The sequence below is a fragment of the Arvicola amphibius genome, chromosome 4 (assembly GCF_903992535.2).
Source record: "Arvicola amphibius chromosome 4, mArvAmp1.2, whole genome shotgun sequence".
In the NCBI taxonomy this organism is placed as follows: domain Eukaryota; kingdom Metazoa; phylum Chordata; class Mammalia; order Rodentia; family Cricetidae; genus Arvicola; species Arvicola amphibius.
Window position 1 is genome coordinate 96,993,262 of NC_052050.1, and position 14,766 is coordinate 97,008,027.

At 48.8% G+C, this 14,766-nt stretch overlaps 1 protein-coding gene across 1 annotated transcript in view; it reads right to left on the reverse strand.

The window, feature by feature from the left end:
- Window positions 1–3,566, reverse strand: part of Usp7 (ubiquitin specific peptidase 7) — a 57,257-nt gene extending 53,691 nt beyond the window's left edge. The window contains exon 1 of the mRNA XM_038326091.1: window positions 3,427–3,566. Coding sequence (XP_038182019.1) covers window positions 3,427–3,511 — 85 coding nt within the window. The 5' untranslated portion in view covers window positions 3,512–3,566. The remainder of the gene's footprint in view (window positions 1–3,426) is intronic.
- Between the last annotated feature and the right edge of the window lie 11,200 nt (window positions 3,567–14,766).

Consider the following 14,766-nt stretch of genomic DNA (forward strand, 5'->3'; position numbering starts at 1 on the left):
TGGATGACCTTTTTCCTAGGATTCAGAAACTTGAGGCATCGATAGCTTAAGCACAAATTCTCAATAAAACCCTAATCAATTCTGCCATGGTACTTCCCAACTGTGAACTAATTCAGATGAAAGAACAGTAAAAGCAGCAAGGGAAGGATTCACGTTCTTTCCTGCTATGCTGTTATCCTTGGACTGAGGAGGAGACACTAACCAACAGGCAGGCAGGCTGAGAAGACTGGAGCACACAGGCTGAAGGGAGCAGCTCTCGACACGCAAGCCTGACTACCTGGCATCAAAGGGACAGGCTCTGGCTGCAGCCAATTTCACCTCTACTGTTAAGTTCCACCTGGAGATGGCTCAGCAGATAAGAGCTGCACTGGCAGGACCTGGGTTCAAATTCCAGCACCCACACAACAACTCACAACTGTCTCTAACTCCAGTCCCAGAGGGTCTGGCACCCTCACACAAACATACATGCAGGCAAAACACCATGTACATAAAATAAAAAGAAATGAAACTTTAAAACCTACATAAGGAAGATATCAACCTCACTGGATCAGTCCACTGGCATACCCTTCTGCAAGGAACCTTACTTTAGGTATAAAGTTGCATATCCAGTCTATGATGGTGGGCACTGTGCAAGAACTCACCTTCTTACAAACATGAAAGGCATGTTCAAGGCAAAAAAAAAAAAAAAAAGATGCCTTGAAGCTCCATCTATGCATACAGATGTGAAAGGGGCCCTCCACTACCAAAGCCCTCAGGGTCAGCTCAAGATTTGCTCCCGAGGCCGGGCAGCGGTGGCGCACGCCTTTAATCCCAGCACTCGGGAGGCAGAGGCAGGCGGATCTCTGTGAGTTCGAGACCAGCCTGGTCTACAAGAGCTAGTTCCAGGACAGGCTCCAAAGCTACAGAGAAACCCTGTCTCGAAAAAAAAAAAAAAAAAAAAAAAAAAAAAAAGATTTGCTCCCGACAAGAATCTACTGACCATTCACTCGACTCAGATTTTACATTCTGAAAACAGTACCAGTGGGGCATAACTGCCACCCCAGGGAACAGCACATTCTCCCAATAGCTAGCTACTAGGAGGCATAGGCAAATCCTCAGAAATGCTTTTGTCCCCTCAACAGGAAAAATTGTCAATCTTATATGTAAGGCACCTCTTCAGATTATGGGCCTTATTAGCCACTGCAAACTAGATAGTAAATAAACTGTCAAATAAATCCATCCCTAGTCAGATCTACTAGGTAGGGGGGCCTAGCTCCTCCCAGCACGAAACAGGACAAGCTGCTTTTCCGGCCTGTGGTTACAACACAAGTAAACTGTCCCTCATTCTCTTTCCCTATACTTTCCTCACCACTCATAATAGGACATTTTAAAAATAACCAATTCTCTAGCGGATGTGCAAGCACTGTGCAGAGGTCAGTGAAAAACAAACCTAACTCCAACAGGGTAAGGCAGGAGGACAGCAAACCAGCCCTGACCTGATAGGAGGGGAAAATAAAACAGCCAACAGAACCAGTCTCCCAGCCTCCCTTTCCACTAAAAGCACCCTGTCCCAGAGGGCAGACAGGATGATCGTCACAAAGCCTCCCTTCCCAAGCTGGTCAGAACCCTGATACCCTCCAGCTTCTGGCTCTACAGATTCCAGGCCAGGACTGGTGCAAGTCATTAACTAGCTCAGTTCCACTATTTGGGATTTTGGAAGTATTCTACTCTTCCGGATCCTAACTGACAACAGTTGGCACAGCATTCTATTTAAGGAAAGGGAAAACTAAAACAGATTGCCTAAAACACACACACACACAACCTGTGGGCACCCACACACACATACCACACACTACTAGCTTACATGATCACAGCCCTACTAAGACTGCATTTTTAGAGAATTAGAGCCTTAATGGTAGAATTGAAAGCCACAGAATCCATTAACCACTAAACTGTGTTAACTCACAAATGCAAACTTTGATAGGAAAAGAAAGCTTCATGAGAAAAATCTTGGAAGAACAAAGTCCAGACTGTAGAGTGAAAACTTGTGACAATCTTCCTTCACCCTAGTCTCTTAGCAAAGTCGCTGAAACTTTTCCACGTAGTCTGTGTCTGAAATCCGGTGTCCAGCAATGTCCAATTTTATTATCACCATTTAACAAAAACGGTTATGCCCACAATACCAGATTTTATTCCATCTGACACTATTTGAAATGGAAACAAGTGTAAATACTTTCGATGTCCATGAAACAACGTAAAAGGAATGAGTTCAATCAGCCATTGATAAGACTCACTAAAAGGGCCTTTTCCATCTTCAGCACGGTCACGCAATTGTTTAATGGACACCCACTAACCAGCATCAGGAGTCATGGGTCTGTATTCTCATCCCGAAGAATCAGCACTCCACAGAATATTGTTTTACCCTAACTTCCTTAGAAACTCCATTTATGAAACCCACCATCTCTTGCTCAAAATAAAAAAGAACAAGCCACTTAATGGTCCACTCGAGTGCCCCTCACTGGGATTCCTGCCTGCCTGACCCCTTACGGCATTAAGGCAAATAAAACTGTTGACTTTGTCCAAAGTACCAATTTTAAAAAAAAGTGCTAGCCAATGACCACAACCCAGCGTGAGGTAGGGAACTGAGACCCTTGCCTTGACTGTGCTTTACATCAAACCCTGAAGGCCAAGCTCCTCTCATCTGCAAACCGTATTACAAAATCCAGTACCAAGATAAACTCCTGCCGCTCGGGTAGACAGACGACTTAGTTACCTCCAGAGTCTGTTGGAAGCAGCCATGTGCGACGGAACTTTCACAATTGCCAGCACACACTAAGCAGGATGTGCACGGCACCACCTACAGCCAGGTACCCAAACTCCTCCACAAGCAGAGGTAACTTATAAACTCGGCGGCCCTCAGTGCGCACTCCGAGTGAGTCCAAAGGCTGAGGCCAGCTGCGCGCCTTGCAGGTGTCTCCGCAATTAAGCGAGACGCAGGGCAGCGCAGTTCAGGTTATTTGGAGACTCTCCGGGGCCGCGCTCCGAAGCAGGTGCAGGTGAACCTGGCGCACCCGCCTCCCCCCCACCCCAGAGCTCAGAGGCCGGGGAGCTGGCCCAACCAGCCAGGTTAGAGCCACACACCCCGGAAAGGGGACGGTCCCCGGGGCCCGCCTCCCGACCTGGGTGCCCGGAGCCAGCACACCTCAGTCCTAATTTACGACCCCAGCGCTTTGTGCCCAGCAGGCCGGGCGCTGCACAATGCGCTTAACTCGGGGTCCGGGCCACCCCCTGCCGAGCCGCATGACTGTGCAGCCCGGCCGGGCAAGGAGCGCCCGCCCGGCTCGGGTCGAGCGGGAGCCCGATCTGGTTAAAGATGGCGAGGCCCTCGCGTGGCTCCCGAGGCCACCCTGGCCACGATGAAAGCGCCAGCCCCGCCGCCGGCCTCACCTTCCATCTCCATGTCCTCGGGCTCACTCAGCTGCTGCTCGCCCGCTTTCTGCTGCTGCTGCTGCTGCTGCTGTTGGTGGTTCATGTCGGCCGCGGCCTGGGCCTCGCCTGCGGCCGGAGGCCCGGGCTGCGGGCCCGGCAGGCGGGCGGCTGCGAGCCGAGGCGGCGGCGGCGGCGGCGGCGGCGGGGGCGGCCTCCTCCTCCTCCTCCCGCGCGTCGTCGGCGGCGGCCCCGGGGCGGCCCGCGGCGGGCGGCGGCGGCGGCGGCGGCAGGGAGACGCGCACGTACTTGCTCGCGATTCGCCCAATCTCGGCGCCGAGGAGGGCGTGCGGCCGGCGGCCGGGGCCGGGGCGGCCTCCTCGCTCGCTGCGGCCGCCGCTGCCGCCGCCGCCGCCGCAGGGCCCGCCTCCCGCCGCCGGGGCCGGGGCTGCGGGGGCCGCGGGCCGGCCGGGGGCGGAGGGCGGCCGGGCGGGGGCCGCGGAGTCAGCCCCGCCTCGGGCCGGGCGCGGAAGACTGGAGGCCCGGCGGGCCGCGGCGAGCCTGCGGGCCCGGGTGCCGGCTGCGGCGGCGGCTGCTGAGGCTGCGCGGGCGGGCTACGGGCCGGCCGCGCTCGGGGCGCTGTGGCCTCCGCCTCCTCGGCGTCGTCGTCGGGGCTCCGGCAGCGGATGCGGCGCCCGGCGACTCGGCTCGGCTCGGCTCGCTCTCAAAATGGCGGCGGCGTGAAATGTCACATCCGCATGGGGGGCGAGAACGGGGCGAGCGAGACGAGGGCGGGCGGCGGGCGGAGCGGGAGGCGGAGCGGGAGGCGGAGCAGGGAGCGGCCCGCCCGCCGCCGCCGAGGAGCGTCCGCCCTCCGCTGCGCTGCGGCTCCGCGCGCCGCGCGGCTGGTCCGCCCAGCTGGAGCCGGGCGCCCCGGTCTCCCAGACGGCCCGAGGGAAGCGTCCCCGTGGCAACCGGGCCCGACCCAGAACCTAAGGCTCGCCACCTTTTTACCGCCCTTAGCTGGTCCCTCGTTTCTCCCTCGGGCGAATACGTGGGAAAACTTAACTTTTTTGCACCCCAAAACCAATAAGGCGAAGTCTAGTTCTTCGGATCTCGCCTACTCCATCGTTCATTTATTTCCTTGTTAGCCTCCCAGGTTTGCCACGATCGTCCACTCAGAAAGGCTTCTCTCTCCTTTTGTCATTTTGAAACCGAGTCTCGGGTACTCCAGGCTGGCCTGGAACTTGCTATTTAGTACCTGAAAATGGTCTTGAACTCCTGATCATCCTGCTTCTACCCCTAAGGCTTCAGGAGTCAAATGTTACAAAACGACCTTTTAAGTACTAGAGATCTGAAGAAGAGACAATTTGATTTATTTAAGGCTGAAGTCCCAACTGACTTGGTATTCAGGTATGGTGGCTTTTTAAAAAATAGATTTTAAAAAGAAAAATCTTGCTAGGTGTGGTGGTGTACGCCTTTAATTCCAGATCTTGAGAAACAGTGGCAGGAGAATCTCCGTGAGTTGGAGGCAAAGGCAGTTCCAAGCCAGCCAGGACTACATAAAGACCCTGTCTGAAACAAAAACATCTCTCAGGCTTGAAGGTTTCCCATTAAGGAACTTCCGACGGCAAGATCACTTAAGTAACACCTGACTCACCAGGAATCAGTCCCTTCCCTGGTCGCCCTAAGTTGGAAGTGGAGGGAACTAATCACTCCAAATTCTCACAAATACTATTGCGCAACTTGCACTGGAAAAAAAAAAAAAAGAAGAAGGAGGGGAGGAACTTTTCTGGAAGTTTGTGACTTGCAAGAAAATGCCCAGTCCGACCAGGAAAAAAGTGCAATAACATGCTACCCTGATTCCTCTGCTGAATTCAAAACCTAAGCAGAAGCCAGCAAAATGGCTGAGTGGGCAAAGGTGCTTGTCACCAAGTCCTGTGACCTGAATTCCATCTCCAGCACTCACAGAATAGAACTGAATGTTGTCCTCTGAATTCTACTCTCTTGCCATGACACAGGTGGGTGTGCCGGCAAAAGCACACACTTAAAGATGTAAATTGAAAAAAGAAAAAAGAATGAAAACAAGGTCGATAATAAAAGATGTGGTTCTGTTTGAATACTCCTTATCTAAGGTGCTTGGGACCAGAAGTGTTTCTCATTTCAGTTTGGGGAATTTTTGACTGTACCTAAGCTATCTTTGAGATGAAACCCAAGCCAAGATAAAATTCATCTATTTATATTTCTGACACACCTTATAACAGTCACAACTTGAAGATAATTTTATACGGTATTTTGTATTTTGACTGCAACCCCACAAGAGATCAGGTATAAAATTTCCCACTCCTTAGAAGGCACAGAGGGTAAAGGCTATTGCCACAAAGCCTGACCAATCAGATCCTTAAGCCCCAGGTGGCAGGAGCTAAATAAGTGACTCAAGAAAGTTGTTCTCTGACTCACACTTATGTGCCATAGCACATGCAGGCACAAATGCATGAACACACACAATTAAGTTCCACTTCTGGCATCATGTTGGTGTTCAGAAAATTCTAGATTCTGTAACGTTTTAGACATAGAATTCTCTTACTAAAGATAGTTAACCTGTATATAAGTACACATGGTGAAATACTGTGTAGCACTGCAAAAGAATGGAATACATGCTACCAATAAAAGGGATGGCTCATGAGCCAAGGAGACAGATCAAAGGCTACATACTAGATGATTCTAGCTCCATCAAAATCCTTTACAGGCAAATCGCTCCCAAGGAAAAGAGAAAACAGACAGATTATTTGGTGGCCAGAGATTGGAGATCGGAGGATGAATGGCGTAAGGTCAGTGAAATGAACACATTCTCAAATTAAATCATTGTCATAGTCAACTATCTACACCAGAAACCATTTCACTGTATACTTTGTACTTACTATGTGTACATGAGTGTGCCTGTGCATGCTGTGTGCATGCTCCACCTGGGAAGGTTAGGAGAGGGCATCAGTGCCTGTGGAGCCATTAGAAGCCAGCCAGTGTGGGTGCAAGGAACTGAACTCAGGTCCTCTGTAAGAGCAGCAGGTGCTCTTTACCACTGAGCCATCTCTCCAGCCCTACCTATACATTTTAGCCTTTTTAAAAATTGCTTCAAGACTATGATTTAACCCTTTAAGAGCCTTTTGTCTTGTTAGCCTCTATAAGTCAGTGTTTTCTTTCTCTCTTGTATAGTGTGACTGTGTGTGTTTGTGTGTGTGTTCGTTCACATGTGTGGGCATGCATGTGCAAGTTCAAATGCACATGTACATGCAGAGGGAGGCCTTCAATTGACTTCATAAGTCTTCCTCATTTACATTACACTCTTTTCATTTAACCCAGAGCTTAGCAGTTCAGTTAGTCTAGAGAGCCAGCCCAACTAGGCAGCTTACTCTGGAGCTCCCTTTCCTCCTCCCCTGCGCTGGATCACAGGCTGTGCACTTGAAACGGGGAAACTGTATGGCACATGAATTATTGCATCAACAAGCCTACTACACTTCCTCCACATGGTAACATTCCTAGAGAACTGTAGAGATGGTTCATCTCTCTCTTAACCCAGAAAACATACATCATACAAATCAAGAGGGTCAAATCCTCCTATCCATTTCATGAACACACAGGAAACTGCCCAAGCCATCAAGAGCATCCGAAATGCCACCAAGTATCAGAAAGATGTCACTTTCAAGAAGCCCTGTGTGCCCTTCCGGGAAAATGATGGTGGAGTTGGTAGATGTGCCCTGCCCACAGCAGGGCTGGACACAGGGCAGTAGCCTAAAAGGTGCAGAATTTTTGTTGCACATGTTTAAAACTGCAGAGAGTAATGCCAAACATAAGGGTTTAGATGTAGATTCGCTTGTTGTTGAACATAATTTGGGTGAAGAAAGCACCCCAAATGCACCATTGAGTTTACAGAGCTCATGACCAGAATTACCCACACACTGTCACGCTGAGATGATCCATGCTGAGGTACCCAACCGGCATCTAGTTAGAAGCAACATTAGTTCATCAAGAATCTGGGTAAAGCCGGGCGGTGGTGGCGCACGCCTTTAATCCCAGCACTCGGGAGGCAGAGGCAGGCAGATCTCTGTGAGTTTGAGACCAGCCTGGTCTACAAGAGCTAGTTCCAGGACAGGCTCCAAAGCCACAGAGAAACCCTGTCTCGAAAAACCAAAATCTGGGTAAAAACCGGGCAGTGGTGGTGCACACCTTTAATCCCAGCACTTGGGAGGCAGAAGCAGGCGGATCTCAGTGAGTTCAAGGTCAGCCTGGTCTACAAAGCCAGTTGCAGGACAACCAGGACTGCTGCACAGAGAAACCTTGTCTCAAAAAACAAAAGGCACTCATTGTTGACCCAGGTCCCATTCCTACAACCCACTCAGGAGAAAACCAACTCCGGCAGGTAGGTCTCTGACCTCCACTGGCCTGCCGATCACCCCCAAGCCTCCCCACCACACATGCACATACACAAAAGTAAAAAAGAGAATCTGGACGGAAGACATGCCAGGGTTGTGTAAGCTTGAAAGTTATAGGTCTGGAGGCCACAATGGCTGGTAGACACAGGTCCAGGCTACTGAAGATTCCCATAGAACTTCTCTTGCCCCTCACTGACCATCTGCTCACTCCCTGGGTTACCTTTCTTACAGTTACATTGTTTGCTATTGTACTACTATACTCCTTGGCCCCGCGTGGTATTATACAATAGAACTGGGGATGGGGGCAGATTTAAACTCCAAAAGCACTGTTAGTTCTGTGATTTAACCTATATAGCAGGACTAGGGTGCAGCTCGATAGTAGAGCACTTGCTTGACTTGGGTGAGGCCCTGGGTTCAAGCCCAGCAGTGCAATTATAAATTACATAGCAGAAGGATTTGGGTTACTGTCATTAAAGTTAATAAATTGGCTTCAAGGAGGGTTAGTCAGTCTCACCCAGCTGTATGCAACCCTGTGAGCTACAAAACGACTGGTCTGCTAGAGCGCACCCCAGCGTATGGGAGTGACGCAAAGGTGGTGGGTGTCATCGACGGTCTGCTAGAGTGCACCCTGATGCAAGAATGAGAAGGTGGTGATAAAGGACACAGTAAAACTGCCCCCAACTGAATTTTATCTTTATACCCATAGATTAGCATGCTGCTCAGAGAAGCTAATTTTATCAGTAGATGGTGATTGATAACAGAAATCTGCAACTGGTCAGCAGAGAACAAGAACCTGAATGTTCAGCCGGGCGGTGGTGGCGCACGCCTTTAATCCCAGCACTCGGGATGCAGAGGCAGGCGGATCTCTGTGAGTTCGAGGCCAGCCTGGTCTACAAGAGCTAGTTCCAGGACAGGCTCTAAAACTACAGGGAAACCCTGTCTCGAAAAACCAAAAAAAAAAAAAAAGAACCTGAATGTTCAGCTCTAAAGGACACATCTTTAGCACACCCTTCCCTCAAAGCAGAGACATGGCTGAAGGAGACAGACGGGAAGAGCCAGAGGAGCAGATGCCTGTGTAAAATAGTATCATGTTTGATATGACAGGGCTCACCCCACACATGAACTCACAGCAGCTGGAACGGCGTGCACACCATCTAGTCCCCCCATGGGAAGTCCAGCATGGGAAGAAGGACCTTATGAAGTCCTAGCCTAGCTTTGAGTAGCTATTGGCAATGATCGTTATCTGGGGAGGGAGGGTGGGCCAGTTTTCTGCAAAGGTGTGAGCCAGAAAGGCTGCCTATGCGCCAAGATAGCCCCATACCTCACGAACATATAGACATGGGTAGCATTAAATGGACTGGTTATGTTTAAAATAAGTAAGTATGAAATTGGGGAGGGAAAGTTCATGGGTGCTAAGAAGGTATGGGGAGGTAGACAGTCAGAACACATTCTATGCATGTGTGAAATTCTCAAAAAATACTGAATAATGACTTTTAAAAAATAAAAGGAAGGCTAAACCAGAATAAACATTCCCCCCCCACACACGCTTTAATCCCACTCCTGAGGCAGGTGGATTGCTATGAGTTCAAGGGCAGTTCTACAGTGAGACCATTGCCAAAAATAAACTACACACACAAAAGGTTAATCTAGTTAGGTCTGTCCTAATTGTATTGGCCTTTAAGCAGATCCCTAGGACTGGGTGTGTAACTCAGTTGAACTGCGCAGCATGTCTCTACATTGAATCCCCACCCCCTGCAGAAGGAGGAGAAAACAGAGACTTCAGGCCTGAATCCTGTAAAAATCCCGAGAAGGCCTTCCACATGAGCACCCAGTCCTGGGCTTCGGCTTCGTGAAGCCCTTTAAAGGGAGAAAGCGCTGGAGCCCGCTTAACATTCTGATTTCAGAACTAGAGCATAGTGGGTCCTTTAAGAGGCTGGATTTATAATAACTTATTATGCAAGAGAACTGTTTGGGGCTGGAGCAATGGTTCAGGATTAATGGCACCTGCTACCTGGTCTCATGATCTGAGTTTGAACCCGGTGACCTATCTACATGGTAGAAAAGACAGACCAGACCCCCCCTTCCCCACAGTTGTCCTTTGGCCTCTGTGCCCACCCTGTAGCACACATGTGCACATACACATACACGATACCAAAAACAATAAGAAAAAAGTAATTTTTGAAAATCACATGAGTTGGACAAGCCAGCATTCAGGTGGCAGAGGCAGGAGGATCTCTGTGAGTTCAAGGTTAGCCTGGTCTACAGAACGTGGGACAGCTAAGACTATATAAAGAAACTCTGTCTCAATAAGCAATATAAATAAATAAATAAATAAATAAATAAATAAAGCACTGACTGCTCTTCAGGTGACCCAGGTTTGATTCCCAACACCCACATGGCAGCTTGTAACTGTCTATAATCCTGACACCCTATTCTGTCCTCCCCAGAGACTGCACATGCATGTGGCGAACAGATAAACATGCAAGCAGACATCTACACACTAACAACTTTTCAAATCTCACTCCTACCCCATATACACACGAGTACCTTGAGGGAAGAAGCTTGACCACAGCTGTCCTTGGCCCCAGCACACGGCAGAAGGCTCAACGAAGATCTAAATTATTTCCGTAAAGCTAGTGTTTACTGTTGGCTGGAAGCGAGGTGCTCCCAGAGACACAATGGTGAGAACCCAGGTGCCTGCAGCCCAGGCAGGCCTCTCATACCACAACACTTCCTTGCTTCTTCTGGTCGGGTCCGTTCATTCCCCTCAGATGTTGGCAGCAGGTGCAGCTCTATTTCCAGGCCACCCCAGCTTCTAGAAAAGCAGTGCTATGAGCAGGGGCTAAAGCTCTGTGAGTTCAGAGCTCCTGACATGAGCGGGGAATATACTTAGGGTAGTGAACTGCTTGTGCAACATGCCAAAGTCATGAGTTCACATCCCAGCTCTGCAGAAACCGGGTGTGGTATGGTGTGGCACAGAACCTGGAAGGTGGTTCTGGCATGGTAGCTCAAGTCTGTGATACCGTCACTTGGTGGCAAAGGCCAGCCTGTGCCTCACAGTGAGACCCTGTCTGAAAAAGGAAAAAAAAAAAAAAGAAGAAGAAAAAAAAAAAAAAAAATGAAAAGGGAAAAAAAAAAGGCGGGGTAGTGGTGGTGCACGCCTTTAATCCCAGCATTCATGAGGGAGAAGTAGACAGATCTCTGTGAGTTTGAGACCAGCCTGGTCTATAAGAGCCAGTTCCAAAGAAGGAAATACCAATACCACTAAAGATCCAAGCCCAGACTCAAACGACTCTGGAACACACTTCTGGCCTGGTGTTCTGTTGGTTAGCTAGAATTCTAAGTGCATTACATGCGAAGCCCATTTGTGTACTAAAGGGCTATGTGGAAGAACTATGGTCTTGGAGCGTTAATGCTAAGATGTCTTCAAAGATCTGGGAAAGCTCTGAAGAGAGGACTAGGGTACCATTCTTGATCACTGTTAATTTTTTAAAAATTTATAACCTTTACCCTGGCTCGATAACTGTGGCGTAAAGAGGCAGAATGCCGGGGAGATAGGAACCTTGAGAGAAGCTGACTTGTCATTAGAGCCACTAAGTGCAGGGAGGGGCGACCCTATCATTAAGATGTGGGCAAAACACATTTGCTGTTCCTGGGCTGGTGCCATGACTCGGCATAAACATCGGGTTGGGGTTTCTTCTCCAGAACCAAAACATTTACCTGCTTGGAAGCCATGTTGATAAGAGGTGTCAGAGTAGAATTGGGACTGACAGGACTTGTTTCTTTTATACTCTGTTTTTGTTTTTCTAGACAAGGTTTCTTTGTGTAGTCCTGGAACTCTGTGTACAAGCCTAACCTCGAACTCACGGAGATCCACTTGCCTGAGGCCATCACTGCCTAGGGCTTGTTTCTTTTACCAACACAAATAACTAAATTCTCCAGGCAAGACCTAATCCCACAAGATTAAGGCTGAGGGTTGTTTCAGGAGTGGTATGGCCAAGGTCAAGCCTTTTGATGTAAACTCCACAGAGGGAGCTGAAAAAGAAGAGGAGGGAAGTTCCCCATCCCCACCTCCCTAGGTCTTGCCAAGCCTTGCCTTGCCTGGAAATCACTATGTAGGAAGCTGGCCTCTGCTTCCTAAATGGTGGTGACCCAAACTCAAGGTTCTGGTCAGGGCAGTGGGGAGGGAGGACAGTTTGTATCTGAAATGGTAAAAGTTGAAAGACTTCCAAGTTCAGGTGTCAGAGGCAGCCTTGCTCCTCAGCTCAAGCTTTCGCTCTCTCTGTGTAGACTTAATGCCAGCTAGGTCCTATAAGCAAAGGAAAATGGCAAGCCTGCCAAGTAAGTCGATGCATGCAATACTTCCCAGCTCTTGGGAGCTGGAGGCAAGAAGAACTAGAGTTCAGAGCCAATTTGAATTTGAGGTCACTCTAGATAGTGTGAGACCCAGTCTCAAAACAGAAACAGTCTGCAGTTCTGTAATCCTGGTGTGATGCTGGGGTTGGGGCTGCTGAGGGGAGAGGATGAGGACAGCCCGGGCTATAGGAGGAAGAGTCCGGGCTATGGGACGACAGTCCAGGCTATGGGAGGACAGCCTGGGCTATGGGAGGGCAGCCTGGGCTATAGAACTACATTCCGGGCTATGGGATGACAGCCAGGGAATACAGCGCAGCGGTAGAATGTATGTTTATCCCACGAGTTCCTGGGTTCATCAGCACCAGACTCTAAATGAAACCCACATGGGAAAGCCAGGTGGCACGAACCTTTAATGCCCATCATTCAGGAGGCAGAGGCAGGTAGATCTCTTGTGACTGCCAACCCGTTATAGGTGGTAAAATGGAGTAAAAACCTGTGACTAACATTCATTCAGGCTGTTTGGGGATGCACAACACCAAATGACAGATGACTAGCCAGGTGTGTGGAGAGGCAAGGTTGTTATGCATTTCCTTTTCCATTTAACTCTTTCTGAAATGTTCTGTAGTGCTACAGATAGAAGCCAGGGCCTTATTCATGCCAGGGACAAGAGTTTCATGAAAAAAGAGCCATCCTTAACCTTAGAGTTTTATATTTTTTTAAAAGCAGCTCACAAAACAAACAGTTCAGTACAATAATCCCACTGAAACAAATTTGAGCAAAGATGCCAGTAATAATGGGTAGTCAGAATGTGAGTGGCCAGTCTCACCTTCTACCTCCTCCCTCCCCATCTCATCCCTATTCTGGGAAGCTATAAGGTTGTTATGGTTGTGGGGGGCAGAAATATAGATGTTGGCTTTTACTTTTATGAAAAGTAGCAAAACTAGAGACATCTAGCTTCCCTGGTAGTTTAACAAATTTTATCCTTCTATATTTAACTTGAAAGACTCACTGAACAAGAAAAGCACCAAAACTTTGTATGTGGTACGTACGTGTAACCCTAGTACTTGCGAGGCAGAGGTAGAGCTCATTCAAGGCCATCCCGGTCTGTATAGTTCCAGGCCTGCCAGGACTACACAGAGAGATGGCTACAGAGAAACCCTGGCCCCAAAAGATGTTTAAATTTAATATGAAGTGTACGGGGTGTTTGCCTACATGTGTATGTATATGCCTACCACATGCGTACAATACCCACGCAGGCCAGAAGACAGTGTTGGATACCCTGGAACTCCAGCTATAGACAGTCAGCATGAGTTGGCCACGTAAGTTATGTGTTCAGTGGTCAATTGTTTACATGGCTGCCAAAGAGTGTCTGATCTCTTGGAGCAGGTTTGACTGGGGGTTGTGAGCCACCTGATGTGGATGCTAGGAACTTCAATCCTCTAGCCCGAAAACAGCTGATTTTTAGGGAGGTTTGCTTTTTAGCCATGATAGGGTTAGAACCCAGGACCTAGACAAGTATTCGTCCATTAAGTTATACACCTTGTAAAGTAGATAACCCTTTCAAAACAGGTGGGTGACATACCCTTTACCGAGCACCAGGAGAAACTATGGCAGGAGGAGAGTGCTATAAATCAAATATGGGGGGCTGGAGAGATGGATAGGTGGTGAGAAGCACCGGCTGCTCTTCCAGAAGACCCGGGTTCAATTCCCAGCGCACCATATGGTGGTTGACTACTGTCTGTAGTACCCCAACCCCAAGGGCACTGCACGCAAGTGGTTCAGAAGTGCGTGCAAGGAAAACATCCATATATACAAAATAAAAGCAAATAGACCCCCCCCCACACACACACATACACAAAGTTTCTGTTATAGCCCTGCTAGCTGTCCTGACTAGCTCAGTAGCCAGGCTGGCCTTGAACTCAGAGATCCATCGGCCTCTGCCTCCAGAGTGCTGGGATTAAAGGCATGCACCACCACCCAACTTGCAATTATCTTTGAAAACAACAGGGGCCTGGAGATGTGTCAGTGGTAGAATTCCTGCCCACCGAGCTCTAGGCCCTTGTTAAATTTTCTATAATGAGTAAAAAAGAGCACACACAAGGAGATGCACTGGACACACTGGTCTCACATGCAGTCTATGTCTCTGGCTAAAAATCAAATGTCTTCTTAATGTAACCTTCGTTCTATTACATGTACTTAATGTGTTTGTGTAGGCATGCATACACTGTGGAGGTCAGAGGACAATTATACAGAAGTCTGTCTCCTTTCACCGGTGTGTGTGTGTGTGTGTGTGTGTGTGTGTGTAGGGGTGGGTGTCCCAGGGATCAAACTCAGGTCGTCAAGCAGCTTGGAACCTTTACTCATTCAGTTTAGGCCTGACAGTTAAAATGTGTGTGTTTGGGACAAACAAACAAAAACAAGGGAAAAAAAAAAACTTGAATATTTTTGGAGCAACAAAAAAGCAAAGGAAATTTAGCTTTTGGGGTTTTTTGAGTTCAAATGCTGGGGAAGGAACCTCGGCTTTCTACAGACACTCTAGGCTGTCCTGGTCGTGGGAAAACCAAGATTTTTGTTT